This window comes from Hypomesus nipponensis, chromosome 8 (assembly GCF_054491055.1).
Source record: "Hypomesus nipponensis isolate SF chromosome 8, ASM5449105v1, whole genome shotgun sequence".
NCBI classification, from domain to species: Eukaryota; Metazoa; Chordata; class Actinopteri; order Osmeriformes; family Osmeridae; genus Hypomesus; species Hypomesus nipponensis.
This window is the reverse complement of record NC_140368.1, coordinates 5,244,743-5,264,877: the sequence shown is the minus strand read 5'-3', so window position 1 is coordinate 5,264,877 and position 20,135 is coordinate 5,244,743. Positions and strand designations below refer to the sequence as shown.

The following is a 20,135-nucleotide window of genomic DNA, read 5'->3' as shown; positions in this document are numbered from 1 at the left end:
TCATCTGCAGCAGAGGATGGAGGGAAGATGTCTGCTTTGGTAGATTGTGAGAAAGAGAAGCAAAAGGAGGAGGAGAAAGGTGGAGAGCGGGGGGGGGGGGATTACAGTATATTGAAGACTGTAAGAGCAACAAAAATGACAGAGATGAGAGGGAAAATAACCCCTTTTGTCAGTTCTGTCGTTTTTATCCTTTTTTTTGGAGGAGGAAATGGCCTATCCCTGAAGACTGGTGACGGTCTCTGACTTCCTGCCTCAACAGGAAGTGGTGGATACTGAATGTTGTTTCAGGTTCTTGTAATTATGATAAGCACTGGCCACTATGTTGGGGGGGAGGGGGTGTCTGTTAGGAGTGTGTAGAGGAGAATGGGTGGTTTAAACTGTTTCAGGCGTCAGAAGTTTTGAACTTGGAGGAGGGATAATAAGTCAAAGCAAAAGAAGGGGAGAGATAGGGAGGGGTTGCGTGTGTGTGTGTGTTAGTAAAACAATGATCAGCTTGAGAGAGGAAAAAAAGACTGAAAGGTAGAGGCAGAGAGACTGAAAGATGGAGGCAGAAAACCAGAGATAATTTAGGGCAGAAATGTAGTCAAAGTTTATCGTTCTGTTCTGCTGTTCCTGTAAACATTAACTTCTTTATCGAAAGAGGAGGAGGAGGCCCTTTGCACTGGGGCTTGACATCCTACCAGGGAGTGGTCTACAAGATTCTAACTACCACACCATGCTAACGCTAAATGCTAGCTTCCACATCATGATAATGCTACATGCTAGCTAGAGGCTAAAAACAAACTAAGTATTTGCATGTGAAATGATGCTAGGCTAACAGGCGACCATGCTACAGGATAAAGGTCAAGTATCTGCTAATGGTAGATGCTAAGTGCTAACAGATGATGATGCTCTCTAGCAGCTAGCTGCATGTTGAGGATGGCTTGGGAGCTGGAACCTGGCTCTAGACAGAGCTCTCTCTGTCCCTGCTTGTCAGAGTGGCAGGAGAGAGAAAGAGGAGGGGAGTCGAGATGAATGGACTGAAATTGCAGAGAAGGTGAGAGGGAACGTGAAAGAGAGTAAAAAGTGATGGAGGAAAAAGCGGCAGAGAGAAGTGTCGAGTTGTCCAGCTTTCGCTGGTAGCTGGTGTCCCTGTAGTCTCGTAGTGTAGTATTAGGGTGACCAGGGACCTGCTAGAGGACCATAGTGGTCTGGGGAGGATATGTGAAGTTCCTCTACCTCCAGGCCTCCACCCCCTCCCTCAGGATGAATCAGGCCCTTGTAGGAGCTCACGTCCTGGGGCCGCTGGCCACCGAGCGGGCCCTACTCTGCTGGAGTTCCAGACTGGAGGAACAAAACACAATGTGACTCTTATTTCAGAAGGGAGGAGAGGGGGAGGAGGGTGATGGAAGAGGGGAGTAGTACATGATGTGATGCTAGAGGAGTCACTTCAGTGTAGCAGAGAGAGGAGAGAGAAAAACAAAACAAAAAGAGTTTGTGTGTGTGCCCGTGTGTGTGCCTCAGGGGTGTGATGGATAACCCCTGCTGTGTGAGCAGCCCCCCCCCCCCCCCCAAAGTGTCTCCGCCTCTTTCTTCACTCCTCCGTCACTCACAAGCCTGTCCTCGATCAACAGCTGGCTTCAGAAGCTCCGATTGGCTGCAGCCAAAGGGGAGGGGCTTAGGCCCATGTGGCTGGGCAGAGTTTGTGTATGAGAAGTGGGAGGGGCTTGTGGAGTAGAGGTGGGTGGATCGTAATGAAGGAGGGCAGCCATTGGCTGGTGCTTTGGCCTTGTACTTTGGCCTGCATCTGTCTTTAGAGTGTGCAACTTCAGAGTGAGAGAGAAGGAAAGAGAAGCCAACAGGAGAGGGGGAGGAGGGAGAGGCTGGCTCAGTGATCTATTTAGAAGGACGGACGGTGGGAGAGAGAGAAAATGAGAGGTGCCTCAGCTGAACTGAGCCATCTAGTTGTTGAGTTTGCTAAGTGTCTCGCCTTGTCTGTGTCTCTGTCTGTCTCTCACAAACCACAGTAGCTGTCCTCTTTGGGGGAGGAAAAAAAAAAAAGCTTGACTGCCACAAATCATGTGTGGTCGGTGTGTGTGTGCATGTGTGAGAGAGGGGGAGACAGACAGAGGGATAACCCTAGTCAGTTCAGATGAAGGGTGTATTCTTCCTGGCTACACAAAGAGAGCTATTATGGCGAGAAGAGTTCTGGAGCGAGAGGGATGGAGAGAGGGAAGAGAAAGAGAGAGGCGTTCTTGCCTGGGGCTGGTTGGTTGTGAATCCCCCTCCAGTCGTTTGACTTCTGCTCTCTGACAGAAAACACAGACACACACACACACACTATCCCAAGCTGTAAATGGGCTCCAGGCGCTGTAGAGAGAGAGAGAGGGAAACTCAGAGGTAGAGAGGGAGAGAGAGATGGAGGGAGAGTGACAGACAGAGATGGAGTGATAGAGATGGAAGGAGAGAGGGATAGAGAGATTGCCTGACTGGTTTCAGATCAGAAACGCCTAGTCTCTTTAAGATTAGGCAACTGGACAAGCAGTGCTTTTGTATGGGAGGAGCGCACACACACACACACACACCATACTTTCTGGTAGACTAATCGGTGTGACAAGGGTGTGTGTGTGCTGAGTAAGTCCAGGTCTCTGTCAGCTTTGGCATGTATGAGCTTGTTGCCGGTATATGCCTGGAGGCACACACACACACACACACACACACGTACTCACTCTCCTCCCTTCTGTGTTTCAGGTGCTGAACAAACCTGAGCCTAGCTGCTAGGGCTTGTCAGAGAGGGAGGGTTGGAGTGAGATAGTCACTCAGGTTTAGACCTATTGTTAAGGAATGTTGTTGAACCTTTCTCTTTCTCTCACTCTCTCACTGTCTCCCTGACAACACTGCACATAGCGGCCTGGGATTGGCTGTTTCCAGTACTAGTAACTTAATTTTTAGGCTACGTGCATTAATTGAGTTGACTGAACAGAAAGTGAAGTGGTTTTCCCTCTGAACACTGCTGTTTGTGTTGGACCAGTGTCCATGGGTTCTATCCAGTGTCCATGGGTTCTATCCAGTGTCCATGGGTTCTATCCAGTGTCCATGGGTTCTATCCAGTGTCCATGGGTTCTATCCAGTGTCCATGGGTTCTATCCAGTGTCCATGGGTTCTATCCAGTGTCCATGGGTTGTGAGTGCATGTGCCTGTGTGTGTAATAGTTATTAAGTGCGTGTGTTTGTCAGGGGATGACTGTTTCTAAAGTTGTGTGTGTCAAGGATTTATGAAGTTGAGTTGTTAGAGCAGATGTAACTGAATGGACCATTTGTTGACCAGATAAGACAACTGGGCCAGAATAGCAGAGCTGAACTACATTGGCCTGGGTCAGGCATGGTCTTTTCTGGTCTGGTCAGCCTGGGTCAGGCATGGTCTTGTCCGGCCTGGCCAGAGTGATATTTGCACTAGTAAGTATGGCATAGATGAAGCTACTTTACAGAGATGAAGAAACACAACCGAACTGAGGAGCAAACAAGAGATGCAGAGGAAAGAGGGAGGAAGGAGGGCCTGGAAACAGGGAGGGAGAGATGAGACATTCCCATGTGACCTTTTTTTTGTACAGGATTTGTATCTTTTTCTTTCATTGATGAGAAGAGAAACTTCCTGAAGGGGCAGTTCAGAATGAGGAAGCGAGGACAGTCACGCCTCTCAGGGATGACTCAAGTTAACTAGTAACTACACCACATCACTTCTCTTCAACATGCTCAAAATGTCACCTTTCTTGTTTTAGATGCTTAGACTATGTGTAGCCTACTAGATTCAGTTTGTGAAGACAACTAGGAGAGAAAGAGAGAGGAGAGGGAGAGAGAGGAGAGGGAGAGAGGGAGAGAGGGAGAGAGGGAGAGAGGGAGAGAGGGAGAGTGAGAGGGAGAGGGGGAGGGGGAGGGAGAGGGAGGGAGGGAGAGGGTTGGATAAAGAGAAAGGAAGAGGTGAATCCCATCGGTATGTTCCTGTGAGTCAAACACACATTAGGTGTTTTCAGACTCTCACAGGACACCTCCTGTGTGTGACATGGAGCCAAGGTTAATATGGGGATCAGAGTGACTGGAGCTGTGTGTGTGTCTGTCTGACTGGGAGGAGGAGAGAGGTGTACAGGCTGTGATATTGTTTGTGTGTGTGTGAGTGTGTGTGTGAGTGAGAAATATGTTTTTTTTCAGGCAGCTGTCAGGGCTGGCATCTGTCAACACTCATTCTGCATTGGCACTCAAGCCCCACCTCCACCGTGTGCGTGTCTGTGTGCTCACGCACAGTTTTAGCGTAGTGGCTAAATGTGGCTGTAATGGCCCCCATCCTCCTCTCTCTCTCTGTCGAGGCATCCTGTCAAACTGGATCCTCCATCTCTTCACCCTTCTCTCCATCCATCCCTCCCTCCTCCCCTAGCTCTCCTTTTAAAATGATCTATCCCTTCATTTCTTCCCTTCCTTTCTCCATCTCTCCCTCCCTGTTACACAGCCAAGTGACCTCAGTCTGAAGAAAGAGAAATGGTTCTCAATGCTGGCTAGCAGAGTTACAGCTAGCTTTAGCACAATGTCTTTTTACAGTCTTATTGATGCATGACTCTTTGTTCTGCTTGGAAAAGAAAAGCTCCCCAAAAGTGTGTGTGTGTGTGTGTGTGTCTATCTAGCAGCCAGCAGGTTAGCATCTCTAGCCAAGTTAGCATGTGTTGTGTGTGTGCGTGTGTGCACGTGTGTTTGTGTGTAAGTGAGAGGGAGAAGGAAGAATAAAGGCCAGTGTTTGTGTTGGAGGAGAGGGCTCCAGAAGTTGCTGGCTGTCTCTGACACCTGTGGTGTTTCTCTCTCTCTCTTCTCTCTCTCTCTCTCTCTCTCTCTCTCTCTCTCTCTCTCTCTCTCTGTCTCTCTCTCTCTGTCTCTCTCTCTCACACGCCAGGGGGGTGGAGGACAGCTGCTTCACACACGACTAAGGACCCCACCCCCCTCCCACCCCCAAGCTCTTTCTCTCTGTCAGTGTGTGTGTGTGCGTGTGTGTGTGCATGCGCGCGGCCGTTTTTCTGATTTAACAGCTTAGTCCTACTTACTGTGTGCAGTGGCATAGTAACAGCATCTTGTGCCTCTGGTCTCCCGGACAACTGACCAGTTAAACCTGTCTGGAAGGACATGGACCCACTAAGACCTAGTTAGAAATAATTTTGAAAGTTGGAGAGAAAGACTGGAATGGGTATATGGGAAGAGATGAATAGAGGGACGGGAAAAGAGGGGCTGATGAGAGGGAGCGGAAGATGGAGGGATGAGAGATGGGTGGAGGAGGGAGGGAGTAAAGAAAGAGATTATCAGATTAGTGGCTGGTAAGAGTTGCTAATTACAAGTCTAGTGGGAATGGGGCTGTTAACGGGTGGGGGTGGGGGGTAGGGGGGAAGCAGGGGGTAGAAGCAGAGGCTAGGACTGCTAACTTTGGCTTGTCACACAGCAGAACAAAGCTAGACAATAATGACAAGGTGACAACTGGACTGTCCATGGCTAGGCTAATTAGCATGCTAATACCTGCTAAACCTCCATAGGAACAACTGGGCTTTCTATGGCTAGGATAATTAGCGTGCTGTCACCCTCTTAATCTCTATAGTCCCTTTCACTTGAGACATTAACTTACTAGCACATTTTACAGCATAGAATGAGCTCATGCAAGTGCAGTTGTTAGTTTTTGTTGATGAAGAAGTTGGCCTACGCCTGCTCTAAGATATTGGTTTAAAAAGTGTGTGTGTGTGTGTGTGTGTATGTGTATGTGCCATAGCAGGAATGCAGTGGGGCTGCTGTGTGGCTGGATGACAGGCACAGACAAGTGTGGGGGCAGGAGAGGGAGAGGGAGGGCGGGCGGGGGATAGAACGAGAGATAAAGAGAGATAGGGAAAGAGTGAGTGAGAGAGCAGTTGTCAGCAGGAGAGATCACTATTTGGCTGCTCCTCACACCAGCATCTCCCCTGTATCAATTACTTTAGGGAGAGGTTACCATATCAACGGGGAGGAGGGCGAGGGAGGGGGGTGAGAGAAGGGGTAGTATCTAATATAGATTGAAGGGAAACACTTGGGGTTAGACTGGTTGGGTAAGGAAAGGAAGCAAACTGAAGGGAAACTGGGAGAAGAGAGAGAGAGAGACTGAGAGAGGAGGCAGGGAGAATCTGGTCTAACTCGCTCACCCAGTTCTTTGTTGGGAAAATCTCCATCTCAGCTGCTGTACCATTCAGTGAGTGCTCATTGGCTCCCTGAGTCCTGCTTCAACCAATCAGGGGGTACAGCACGGGGCAGGGAGAAGGGAGAGGCCTGGGGATGGGCCTCTCTTTGAAGTTCCAGCATCCTTATCTGCACAAACTGTTCAATCAAGCAGCCCTGCACATGTACACACGGCGGTGACTGGTGGGTGAATCACTCTTGGTAGTGTGTTTCTATAGGTATGGACATGACCGGGAACATTCTGTGGCGTTCAGCCCTGCCTCCATAACTACAGATAATAAAAGTTCAAATAACAGGAAGTGTTTTTTGTTGTTCTCGTGGTGCGACATGTATTTCAGGACAGCAGTATCCTCTCATTTGAATAGCCTCGCTACTCCCAGCAAACAAGTCAGCGATGCAAAAAAGTAATCTGACTAGTTCGCATATGTGTTCAACAACTTGTGTGTATGTGATGAAAGAGAGACGGGTTGTAGATGTAGGGAGCCTTGTGTAAGTACACGGGGAAGTAGTGTGTTTAAGAATGCCCTTGTCTGCACCACACACACACACACACACACACACACACACACTGACACACCAAATAGCCCTGATTATGTTGCTGTTTTGTGCTGCTGTGAAAAAGCGCCAACAGTTTGTGTGACCCCGGTTCGTCTGTGTGTTAAAGGTGGTCTCTGTGCTCTCTCTGCAGTGTGAGCAGAGCGCGCTGACACGCCCAGTGGGCAGGCAGGCGGGCGAGAGGTGGGACTCCTCCTACTCGCCACCCCAAGCCACACCCCTTCGCCACCACACACCCCCAAGCTCCGCCCTCGACCCCGCCTCTGAGCCCAGCTGCGTTTTCGCCCGGGTCTCTGGACGGGTAAATATACCGCCTCCGCCCGCGCCCTGCTCTCCTCCATCCCTCCGCCCGCGCCCTCCTCTCCTCCATCCCTCCGCCCGCGCCTCAGTCTCTCCTCCATCCCCTCAATACTCTATTCTCCTAGTGCGTCTCTCTCCTCCTCTTTTGTCTTTCTTTCTTTTCCCCTCCCTTCATTCATCCATCCATCTTGCTCCCACATCACCGTGCGTCTCTTCCTCACGAGAGGCACGGTGGCCACCCTTCACTCCACCCCTCCCTCTCTGACCTCCTCCTCCTCCTCCCATCCATCCAGAGCAGAGCTGCTCACACTCTCTCGGCTGTCCCCATGTCCCTCGTCGCCGTGGCGACGCTCACCTCAGCATGACCGCTTCTCTCGCCCTCAGCCTTCGTGCCCGTCCAGCACTGCGTTTGCATCCAGGATATACTTCCTTACTTGAACTTTTCGCATCATTTTTTCCCCGATGGCCATCCCGCTCTTTCATGACCCTTACCATCCAGTTCCCATCCAGTCATTCTGGCTAAACCACTTCATTCTTTCACTTTTTCATTCATTCATTTCTTCATCTTGCCTAATTGTGACGATTTGGTGTCTGATATCTTTATGATGTTCTAACGGAGCGTGCAGATGTCCTGAGCATGCGCGCGTGTGTGTGTGTGCTTGTGTCCATCACCAGGTGTTAGCTGTTGAAAGCACAGAAACACGTCTGTTGTTTGAAACCTTCTTGTCATGTTAGCATTACCTAGCTTGGCAAGCCAGTTTCTCCTGAGTATTTTCCTGGCCTGGTCTAGCTTGTGTGGGAATCACTGCCTTGAAACATGTGGCGGATAGACAGGATGATGCAAGAGACCGGGTGAAGAAATGGAGTTAAGGGGTGGATGAAGGTATGAAAGGGAGGGATGGAGGAAGAGGGGGGGGGAAAAAAACCTTCAGGCAAGGGGGAAATGGAGGAAAGATGAAGCAGAGAAGAGGGTCTTTGTAGCCTCGTCTCCTCCCCCCCTCTCACCCCCCTCTCTCTGTCTTCCCCTCCTCTCCCCCCCTCTCTGTCTTCCCCTCCTCTCCTCCCCCTCCTCTCTCCTCCCCCTCTCTCTTTCCCTCATCTCCCCCTCTCCCCCCCTCTCTGTCTTACCCTCCTCTCCTCCCCCTCACCCCCCCCTCTGTCTTCCCCCTTTCTCCCCCCCTCTCTGTCTTCCCCCCCTCTCCCCCCCTCTCTGTCTTCCCCTCCTCTCCTCTCCTCCCCCTCTCTCGCCCACCTCTCTGTCTTCCCCTCCTCTCCTCCCCTCTCTCCTCCCCCTCTCTCTGTCTTCCCCTCCTCCCCTCTCTCCTCCCCCTCTCTCTGTCTTCCCCTCCTCCCCCTTTCTCCCCCCCTCTCTCTGTCTGGCCCTCCTCTCCTCCTCCCTCTCTGCTTCTGCAAACATCGAACCACACCGACACTCTGACCTTTGGTCCGGGGGAGGAGGGGGGAGATGAGGAGGAGGAGGAGGGGGGGGGGCAGACACTGATACAGAGGGATGAAGTTGAGGTTGGTTGGGGGGTGGGTGGGGGGGGGGGGACAGACAGACTGAAGGACGGAGAGAGATTTAAAAGACCAGGGAGTTGGGTGTGTTTGTGTTGGGAGAGGTGGGGGAGGGTGAGAGAGAGATAGAGAAATGGTGTGTGTGAACCAGGCTACCTGGTACATCTGCTTTGGAATGCTGATGTGTTGGTGTTCACTATGTGCATTCAAGCCTGTTTAGTCTCTCTCTCTCTCTCTCTCTCTCTCTCTCTCTCTCCCGATCTCTCTCTCGCCTCTCCTGTTGTGTGTGTGTGAGCAACAAGTTTGGGCAGCAGAAAACTTTGTGGAGTGGAAGGAGGGGGAGGAAGGGCATTAGTAACTGAGTGTGAGATGAGAGGGGGGAGAGACAGGGAGAAAGGGGGGAGGGGTGGTCCTCTTAAACTCACGGGGAAGCAGGGAAAAGGAAGAGAGAGAGAGGTCTCTTCTCATCAATCAGCCACACACACACACACACGCACACACACACACACACACACACACACACACACACACACACACACACAGAAGAGGGGGGCTCTTGTGACTGGGGAGGGTGCGTTTCCTGTTGTGATTAAGGAGAGCGTCATGCCTCAACACTCTGCCTGCACCGCCTCCCACATAGCACACACACAAACACACACTTCAGTTAGCCTTTCATGTTAGCCTAGCTAACAACCAGACCACTGGATGTTAACACTGCAGTTTTGTGATATGTGTGTGTGTGTGTGTGCATAGCTAGTTCAGAGGTGTGAGGAGAGACATGAGACAGAGAGAGGGGATGTAGTAATAAATACGCAACATATGGTCACGGTATCCCCTGTCCATCTCTCCTCCCCCATCCCTCTCTCCTCCCCCATCCCTCTCCATCACTCAACTACCAGCCCCCTCAAGTCTTTACCTAACCTAGAGTGAGCTGACTAGCTTTTCTTTGATGTGCGCGCGCACACACACACACACACACACACACACAACAAACACACATAACCTGAGCAGAGATGGCAAAAGTACTCACATCCTTCACTCAAGTACAATTTGAATGTTTAGAAAGACTGCTCAAATTTGATGTTCTCAAAACACTTTTTTAGACTCAAGTCCCAGTAAAGAAGGATGGTCTCTGACATAAAAGTAAAAATCTGCCATGACATAAACTTGAAAACTAAAGTAAAGAGCCTGGTTTGAAAATTTGAGTAAAAAAATGAAAATGAAAGTACAGATATTTGTGTAAAACATGTAAGAAATGAAAGTAAAAGTTTTAAATCATAAATAGTGAAGTAAAGTACTGATACCAGAACCTAATTTAGTACAGCAACAAAGTATTCGTACTTTGTTACTTCCCATCTGTGAACCTGGGCCCTGCATTACCACAGTAAACAAACCCTAACACCATTTCCAACCTTGCTCATCTTTATTCCAATTAGTTTTAAAATCCTTCCTTCCTTCCGTCCTTCCTTGTCCACCTCCAGACACCCCCCACCCAGTGTGATGGGCAGAGGGGCAGACGAGGAGGAGGGAGGGACACAGACAGGAGGAGGAGATTCAGGTGCTTACACCAAAGACTTCCTGGTCTGTTGTTTGCGTTTGTGACTGACCAACAGCTCATTTGACTGAGCTTTTGTCTCTCTGTTTCTCTCTTTCTTTCTGTTTCTCTCTCACTCACTCCTGTCTCTCTCTTTTCCTGTGGTGAATGATGACAGTAGTCTGGCACACACACACACACGCGTGTAGCCTCACACAAAACTCCCACATCCTCCTCTGAGTGTTCTGTCACTGGGTTACGTTCCCTCACAGGTGTGTGTGTTTGTGTCCTGTCCCCCCCTCACAGTAGGAGGGTTATGGTAGTCACCCTGACCTCTGTGCATGGTCAGCAGAACGTTACGGTTGCCAGATTGGGGTGTGTTGGAGTGTGTGGGGGATAGGGTTGCCAGATTGAACCCACGTGAGGGCTGCGGGGTGATTTAGGGAAGGCTGCTGTGAGGAGAACAGAGTTCAGCACGGACTCCTCAGAGGAGAGGAGGGAAGGGAGAAGAAGCCAACGAGACAAAATGGAGGAGAGAGATGGGATGGGTCAGCATTCCTGTTTGCTGGTGTTTGGCACAGGGAGACAACTTTTCCGCTGCTGCTCACACACACACACACACACACACACACACACACACACTCACACACGCACGCATCCCACAACCGTGTTGACTAAGTAGCCTCTCTACTACCCTCACTGTGTGATCCCAGGGCTCTTTTTTACAAGGATGTGCAAGAATGCCAGGAGTGTGCGTGTGCGTGTGTGCGTGCATGTTGGGGTGGGAGGGGGGTGGGGGAGGGGTGGGGGGTTGTGGGTAGGTGTCAAAGCTAGAGTGAGAGTGACTGCTGGGAACAGATGTAGTAACAGCAGCCCCTGTGCCCCCCACCCCACCCCACACACACACACACACACACTCTGCCCTCGGTGAGTGTGTGATGGCCTCCCCCTGACAAGTGCAGCCTTCTGCTGTGAAACACCAGCAGTCACCAGCCCCCCCCCCGCCCCCAACCCCCCCCCCCCACCCCCTCACAGAGGTCTGGATCCCGTCTCTCCTCTCTTCATCATCCCCCCCTCTTCTCTCCTCCTCCATCTCTCCTCCTCCCCCCCTCTTCTCTCTTCCTCCATCTCTCCTCCTCCTCCCCTCTTCTCGTCTTCCTGCTCCCACCATCTGTTGTTGTCTGTCAGAGCAGGGTGTAAGAAGTGCTGCCCCAGCAGTGGATCCTCCAATCACAGAACAGCTACGGGGGAGGGGGGAGGGGGAGGGGTTAAGAAAGAGGGATGGAGGGGTGATACTAGGCTAATGAAAGAAAACAAATCCACTAAGCCTGAGATCTGTTGGTAACAGCCTCCTGTATATGTGTGTTTGTGTGTGTGTGTGTGTGTGTGTGTTGACAATCCCTCAGCAAGAAGCAGTTTTTAGAAGCTATAGTCAGAGCAACCAGCCAAATACAGTATGTACAGGGAGCTGTCTTCCTGTAAGTTCACCTCTTTCATCCCTTCATATTTGAACGTCAGACTTTACTTATCTCTACCCTTCCAGCTTCAATCATGCATTCATCCTTACACACACACACACACACATGGATGTCTCTCTCTCCCTCCCACTCTTTCTTCTATGGAGAGGAGGAAGTGGCCTGGTCCGGATGGAGACTTCCTGTGGGGCCATGAAACAGGAAGCAGCAATTAGGAGCCTCTCCTTTCCCTTGCTGTCCTTCCCTTCCCTCCTCTCCTACCCTTCTCTTCCCTTACCTCCTCTCCTCATCTTTCCCAACAGGTGTCTGGTCTATAAAACACTGTGTGTGTGTGGCTTCTACCAAAGAGGGTATATTATTAAACTCTTGTCCACTGGGCTTTGTGCCAAACTGTTGTCTTTCTCTGACACAAGGTCACATCCTCTCCTAGCTTGTGTACTAACCCTCTTTCCTGCCCTGCACACAAACTAGTACACACATGTAAGTGTACTTGGGTGTACTTTGACTCTACTGTGTGACTGGCGAAGCACAGTAGTCATGTGACCATACCATGACTCAGCTGGCTGCTTTACTTCCTGGAAATGTCACATGACATGCCGGCTCACTGTGTGTGTGTGTGTGTGTGTGTATGTTTGTGTGTGTGTGTGAACAGTGATGGAGACCGCTTCAGAGCGCCCAGGGGGAGGAGCCAGCAAGGAGCTGACCTCACAGGAGGCGGAGCTTTCTGTGCAACAAGAGAACTCAGACTCCACACACAATGACCTTACAGGTGTGTGTTTCTGTGAGACTGTGTGTGTGTGCGTGTGTGTGTGTGTGTGTGTGAGACATGCTGGTCCTTATCCTCTCTCTCTCCCCAGGGAGCAACGGAGCCATGGAAGAGGAGGAGGAGGAGGACGAGGAGGAAGGAGGACTGAACCGAGAGAACGGGAGGGAGGAGGTGGAAGGAGGGGACGGAGGTGTGGACCTCTCCTCCATCAATGCCATGATGACCACGGTGATGAATGCCAATCAGCTCAACGGAGTTGAAGACCCCACCTCCGCTAGCTCCACCCCCAGCAAGACCACACCCACCAGAGCCCCGAGCATCAGCCGCAACGCTCGGAAGAACCAGGTGGGGGAGGACACACACACACACACACACATACATACACACACACATACACACACACACACACATACACACACACACACACACACACAGGGGGAGGAAGGGAGAGAGAGGGAGAGATGAACAACTGGCTGCGGGAGAGGAACAGGAACTATTTTGACATAATGCCCTGGCTCACATCCAGCTGTGTGCATGTGTGTTTGTGTGTGTCAGGATAAAGAGATGTCAAGATGTGGAAGAGCAGGTGACCCACCCCTCCTCTCCTCTCCTCTTCCCTCACCCACTCCTGTCTCTTTCATGACCCCTGCTTTAAACGAGGGGCGACAAATGGTCCTCTCCCTCCTCCTCCTCCTCCTCCCGTCCCTCCCTCTCTTCTGTCAATCCTCCTTTTGTCCTCTGGCCACATGGCAAACGGAAAAGGGTGTGTGGGGAGGGGGGGGGGGGCAGTGGACCAAACAGGTGTCACTCAGACAAACTGTCCCAAACACACACTGAATGAGGACCTTCCTACAGTAGCGTTGCCCCTCCTGGTTCACCTGCTTCAATGTTTGAATAGCCGTGGAACAGCCGGCCTTCCTCCAGTGAGAGAGCAGGATTACAGCACGTTATCCTGCAGATTATGTCACACTATCATTTGAGGAGGAGACCTCGCTACACAGATTTAGCATCAGAACGTGTGTGTGTGTGTGTGTGTGAGCGGCGAGATGAGAAAAGAATCTCTGAGGTCTGGAATGTTTACATCTCTGAGGTCTGGAATGTGCCTCGCGCATTACTTCCTGTTACAGGCCTCCCAGACAGGAAAGGGAAGTGTTTCCTAGAAACTGTGTTTGTGTGTGAGAGACAGAGAAAGAGGGAGAGTGAGACAAAGATTGTGTGTTTGAGAGAAATACGTGTGTGGGATAGATGTGTGAGTGTGTTTAGAATGCATTGCTATACCTTGGCCAGCAGTACAGTTAATGATCAGTTGTAGTGTCAACAAGAGATGAGGGTGGGAGGGAGGGAGGGAGGGAGGGAAGAAGGGTGGGAGGCAGGGAGGGAAGAAGGAGGGAGGGAGGAGGAGAGACTGGTGTCAGGTTACACCATGCTCAAGGTGAGCAAGGAAGCCCTTATTCCTCTCTCACTCTCACACACGCACACACCACAAATATATCTATTTACTTAATCTTACATCTTTTGTATGTGTGTGTGTGTTTGCAGGATGCCAAAGATGACAGTTCAGCCTTTATCTGCCCGCTGTGTGAGAAGAACTGTATGACCCAGCACGGCCTCACCATGCACATCAGACAGGTCAGCAGGCATAGCACCCCCTGTGGCCGGCCAGTGGTACTGGCACGGCTGTCTGCTCCACACACCACCACCACCACCATCTCTCTGCCTCAGGACAGGCACTGCTAGACACAAAGTTTTTGTACTTTACTTTGTATTTACCATATCTCTCCCTCCCTCCCTTGTGTCTCTTGTCCCTCCTGCCTTGTTTCCCTCCCTCCCTCCCTCCCTCCCTCCCTCCCTCCCTCCCTCCCTCCCTCCCTCCCTCCCTCCCTCCCTCCCTCCCTCCCTCCCTCCCTCCCTCCCTCCCTCCCTCCCTCCCTCCCTCCCTCCCTCCCTCCCTCCCTCCCTCCCTCCCTCCCTCCCTCCCTCCCTCCCTCCCTCCCTCCCTCCCTCCCTCCGTGTACAGCACAACTCTGAGAACGGAGCGACCGATCACTCCTGCAGTATCTGTGGGAAGGCCCTGAGCTCCGCCTCCTCGCTAGACCGCCACATGCTGGTGCACAGTGGAGAGAGGCCCTACAAGTGCTCTGTCTGCGGACAGACCTTCACCACCAACGGCAACATGCACAGGTACGCACATATAGTCTCTCTCTCGCTCTGTCTCCCCCTCTCTCCTCACCTTTACCTTGTTTCTTGTCCCCTTCCTCCTCCCCTCAGTCCCCACGCGTTTGTTTGCCTTGCCCCTCCCCACCAGCCCGCTTTAGCACATAGAGCTGAGAATTAACAGCAGTGCCGCCCTGCTGTGTTTCTGTCGACACTCCTCCTAGAGCCCTGTCTGCCCAGGTGTGTCTGCTGCCCCGCCCCGCCACATGTACAGTCCTGCCCTGACCCCTGCCCATTCACCACTCCTGCTAGCATAGTTTAGTCATGGACCCTCTTGTGAGTCTGAAATAAAGTTTGAATTGAACAAACAGTGATGTCCCTGGCCCATTTACTACCACGGTCAGCATAGCACCAGCCCTGGCCCATTCACAATCATTGTTAGCATAGTGCTAAAACTGAACGTCCAGTTCTGCTGTATTTGAAAGCAGCATCTGCTATTAGCAACTGTGAGCCGGCGAGCTAACAGGGCCCCTTGGCCTGAATAAGAACACATCCCACTGTAGGATTTAGAGAGCTAATCTGGAAACAAACAAGTCTGTGTAAGGTAGAGAGGAGAGGGAGGGCAGGGGCGAGAGAAAGAGGGAGATATGCTGAGGGAGAGAGAGAAAAGGGGGGCAGGATAAGAAGAAAAAATATTTGTGGACGAAGCAAAATGGGGGTCTTAACTTTGGAGAGGGAGAGAGAGACTGAGAGAACCGATGGAGAGAGAGAGAGAGACTTGAGAGAGATGGAGAGAGTGAGAGATGCTGAAATAAGAGAGAGAAACTGAAAGAAGAGAGAGAGACTAAGAGAAGAGATGGAAAGAGAGAGAGACTGAGAGAAGAGATAGAGAAGCTGAAAGAAGAGATGGAGAGGGAGAGGGAGAGAGAGACTGAGAAGAGGTGGAGAGAGAGAGAAGCTGAAAGAAGAGATGGAGAGGGAGAGAGACTGAGAGAGAGAGACTGCGAGAAGAGATGGAGAGAGAAGTTGTGGATAATGCTGAGGCCTCCTGGCGATGTCTAGTCACAGACCTATTGGTGATGCCTTGTAGGTTAGGGTGGGGAGGGGTGGGGGGTGACTGCAGCATAGAGATAAATGACTGGGCGTTGTCTGATGGTCTCGTGTGTGTGTGTGTGTGTGCTGAGGAGGTCAGTGCCATTGGTTGCTTGTTTGAGGAAAGCAAAGCCACAGGAAGTGGGACGATGACTTGAGAACCTCTTTAACGACACACACAGATTGGGGTATCTGCTCCCAGCATGCTTGACTGATGGCAGGGTTAAACACTAACTTCCTCTTTCGTTGTTGGGGGTTGGGAGATGTGAGTGTGTTTGTGTGTGGGTGCGTGATGGAGCCTGTGTAAAGTGATTTCATTTTAGGCCAGTGTAATAGTTGAGACATAAGTTGTTGAGCCATCTCCTTCATACGTCTCTCTCTCCCCCCCCCCCCCCTCTCTCTCTCTCTCTCTCTGTCTCTCTCTCTCTCCATTCCTCCCCCCACCACTGGAATGAGGAGAGGTGGGTAGGATGGAATGAGAGTAGGCTGACTGTCTGTGTGTTCGCTAGAGGCTGACTGGGTGTGTGTTCTTATCTGGAGTGTGCGGAACACCCTGTAGTGTTAGAAGACACTACACAGTTGGGATAGGAAAACTGTATGCTCTTAGTCTGGTTCCAAGGACACTTCCAACCCTGCATGTTCTACCAGGACTACCTTTGAGCTTGGAAACGATTCAGGCTTCAAACTGACAATGTTCCACAGCCAGAACAGTAGTCCAAGGTAGCTAGCGTAGTGTTGTGAACAGATGAGCTGTGTGTGTGTGTCTGGCAAACAGGAGGCCATTTTGTGCCAAAGCATCACATGGAATGGAGACTGTTGTTGTGATGAGGCCGCTTGGTTGCCAAGGAGAGACATCCCATTATCCTATTATGGGCTGTGAATGGGACTAGGAGTAGAGGCATCGGATTGGCTGTTTTATTTGCATTAACTCTTCAATTGTGCACTCTGAAGTTCTGAGCACTAATAGAGTGAAAAAGAGAGAGAGGTGTAAAGAGTGGGTGAGAGAGAGAGAGAGGAGGAGGAGGAGGAGGAGGAGGAGGGAAAGAGGGAGGAGGAGAGAAAGAGGGAGGAGGAAAGTTGGTTGTGAGTTGGCATGTGTGCCCTTGGTGTGACATTGCTGCCGTGGCTGGGACCGTGTTCTAACTGCACAGCGCCCCCTCTGACCTCCTTGTGGCGGTGCAGGGAAACCGAATCAGGATGAGAGATGGGAGGGGGAAGAGAGGGAGACAAGAGAGACACACCTGTTGAATGTAGGAGCTAACTACAATATGTCTCAGAAATGGGATTCTGTTCAGACAAACCTTATTCAGGTGGTCATTCAGTAGGTAAACACGTTAAATTACAAAACAAGCATAGAAATGCACAAATAATTATGATAATTAATGTTCTGGTTGTGGGGTTGTGATTGTGTGTTTTTTTGTGTTTTGAGTGGTTTTCTGTAAATATGTTTGTCATCCTTTCAGGTGGTCAGATGTAATAATTGAGACTTGTTAGAATGGATGATGAACCTTAGATTATACACAGCCCTAGTCTGGGACTAGTCTGGTATCAGTCTGGTATCAGTCTTATCAGGTCTCAGGTGAACAACAGCAAAAGCTCCCGCTACAAAGGGTGAGAGAGGTAAAGGGGAAAGAGGAGGAGATAGTGAAATGGAGAGGAGGGGGGTAGAGATGGCATGACAGACAAAGAGAGACAGAGAGTGATGGTGAGAGAGAGAGAGAGAGAGAGAGAGAGAGAGAGGAGGGGTGGAGGGAGTGATGGTGAGAGAGAGGGAGAGACAGCGAGAGAGAGACGGCGAGAGAGAGACAGCGAGAGAGAGACAGCGAGAGAGAGACAGCGAGAGAGAGACAGAGAGAGAGAGAGACACAGAGAGAGAGAGAGACACAGAGAGAGTGAGAGACACAGAGAGAGTGAGAGAGTGAGAGAGTGAGAGAGTGAGAGTGAGAGAGTGAGAGAGTGAGAGAGTGAGAGAGTGAGAGAGTGAGAGAGTGAGAGAGTGAGAGAGAGAGAGAGAGAGAGAGAGAGAGAGAGAGAGAGAGAGAGAGACGGCGAGAGAGAGACGGCGAGAGAGAGACGGCGAGAGAGAGACGGCGAGAGAGAGACGGCGAGAGAGAGACGGCGAGAGAGAGACGGCGAGAGAGAGACGGCGAGAGAGAGACGGCGAGAGAGAGACGGCGAGAGAGAGACGGCGAGAGAGAGACGGCGAGAGAGAGAGACACAGAGAGAGAGAGAGACACAGAGAGAGTGAGAGACACAGAGAGAGTGAGAGAGTGAGAGAGTGAGAGAGTGAGAGAGTGAGAGTGAGAGAGTGAGAGTGAGTGAGAGAGTGAGAGAGTGAGAGTGAGAGAGTGAGAGTGAGAGAGTGAGAGAGTGAGAGAGTGAGAGAGTGAGAGTGAGAGAGTGAGAGTGAGAGAGAGAGTGAGAGTGAGAGTGAGAGTGAGAGTGAGAGTGAGAGTGAGAGTGAGAGTTAGAGAGTTAGAGAGTTAGAGAGAGAGAGAGAGAGAGAGAGAGAGAGAGAGACAGAGAGAGAGCGAGAGACAGAGAGAGAGAGAGACACAGAGAGAGTGAGAGACACAGAGAGAGTGAGAGAGTGAGAGAGTGAGAGAGTGAGAGAGTGAGAGAGTGAGAGAGTGAGAGTGAGAGTGAGAGAGTGAGAGAGAGAGTGAGAGAGAGAGTGAGAGTGAGAGTGAGAGTGAGAGTGAGAGTGAGAGAGAGAGAGAGAGAGAGAGAGAGAGAGAGAGAGACAGAGAGAGTGAGAGACACAGAGAGAGTGAGAGAGTGAGAGAGAGAGAGAGAGAGAGAGTTTGGTTTCATCCAACCACATTGCACTGACTCAGCACCTTTGCTCTTCTCTGATTGGTTGGTCGGGGGCTCAGAGTCCACCAGCCGGGACATGGCTGCATTCCATTCCTGAAAGAATTCTGACCTTGGTCCCTTCTTTCCTTCTCTCACTCGAGGGTGACGGGCTGTTAACGGCAAACCTTTTTCACCTATCCAGATGTCTCAGGATTATTGAAGAGAGAAGGAGGGTAGTGAAGGAAAAGGGGAGTAATGAAGGAGACAGGTTAGGGAGCAGGCTGCCTGTGTTGAAGTGTGTCCTTAGGCCCATGTGCTGTCAGGCCCCCTGTATGGGCGTCCAGAGAACTGCCTGCTATTAATATCTATCGGAGTGAAAACTGAGACCTACGATACAAGCACTGTCTGACCTTTACTTCCACGCTCAGAGTTTACACTCTGTCACACATCTGACACACACACACACACATTCAAACACTCCTCACATACACTCATATGCACCCACAGACTCACACAGAAATGTGTATAGTTTAGACATGCCCTAAACAGAGAAGAAGCTCACTCAAAACCCAAACCTCTCCAACCTGGCAACCCGTCATGCACAACTCTCAAACCCTAGCATCAGTGTGTGAACACCAATAGAATAGCACACATATGTGTTAGGTGTACACCATTCTCACACACACAACTATTACTACTGCTGTTTTTTCTCTCTCTCACACACACACACACACACACACACACACAATGCCTCATGTTTGATTGCTGATACAGGACTATGTGAAGGGGAGGATATGCTGATGTTTTTGCCGTAGTCTTTGTCCTTCTTTTCCCCCCGTGTCACGCACACTCTCACACACACACACCTCCTTAAATCAACTGATGGCATTTGACCTTTCACCAGAGAGAAAAGTTGAGCAAAGGAGACGAGGGGGGAGGGGAATGAGACTGACCCTTTCTACACACACACACACACACACACACACACACACGCATATATATGCACACAGGTTAAATTAATCAAAGCACCTACTCCTTCATAGATGGGTGTTTTCTGACTTCATCAGGGCCTATCTCGTTTCCTTCCTTTCGTCCTCCTCCCCTTTCCTCCCCCACTCCCTCTTCTCCCAACCATACGTTTAACACTCCCGCCTCCCCCTTCCCCCCTCTTCTTCCTCCTCTCTCCTCTCATACAACATCCTGTCTCCCCTCAAAGATGTACTGCAGAACTCTCTCTCTCTACCTCATGCCCCCTCCATTCCTTCATAGAGTGTCTTTTCACTTTGGTGTGAGGAGAAAGTAGGCGGAGTGGGAGGAGGGGGGAATGCAGCTAGCAGCAGATGGTTCTCCTCATTCTCCAGTCTAGTTGTCTGATTGTCAGAGTTGTAAACCGACAACATAGACATATACTGAGTAAGAGGAAGTGTTTTTAGAGAGTTTGGTTACATGAACATGGAGTCACCTCCATCTCGAAGGAAATGTTTCTTCTCCTGGAAACTTGTGTTCCTGAGTCCCCTCCCCCCTGTGACTCATCCACCAATAGGCTCCTGCCCCCTGGCTTGTGGAGATGTCATCATGGTGGTGATCGCCACGGTGATGGAGATGACTTCCTCTCTCTCTCGCTCTCTGTCTCTCTCTCGCTCAGCCCAATGTCCTTATATGGTCATGCTGAATCGGCTGGATAATTACAGCAACCTAAACACTATTACAGTGTGGGTGTGTGTGTGTGTGCGCTTGCC

At 50.8% G+C, this 20,135-nt stretch overlaps 1 protein-coding gene across 2 annotated transcripts in view; it reads left to right on the top strand.

The window, feature by feature from the left end:
• rreb1a (ras responsive element binding protein 1a) overlaps positions 1–20,135 on the top strand; it is a 43,468-nt gene that overhangs the window by 11,324 nt on the left and 12,009 nt on the right. Inside the window, exons 2-6 of one of the 2 annotated variants that reach the window (XM_084703036.1) lie at positions 6,898–7,065; positions 12,241–12,357; positions 12,446–12,699; positions 13,894–13,983; positions 14,372–14,535. In XM_084703036.1, the coding sequence (XP_084559162.1) occupies positions 12,243–12,357; positions 12,446–12,699; positions 13,894–13,983; positions 14,372–14,535 (623 nt within the window). In that variant the 5' untranslated portion in view covers positions 6,898–7,065; positions 12,241–12,242. The remainder of the gene's footprint in view (positions 1–6,897; positions 7,066–12,240; positions 12,358–12,445; positions 12,700–13,893; positions 13,984–14,371; positions 14,536–20,135) is intronic. The other variant, XM_084703035.1, reaches the window with a different exon arrangement.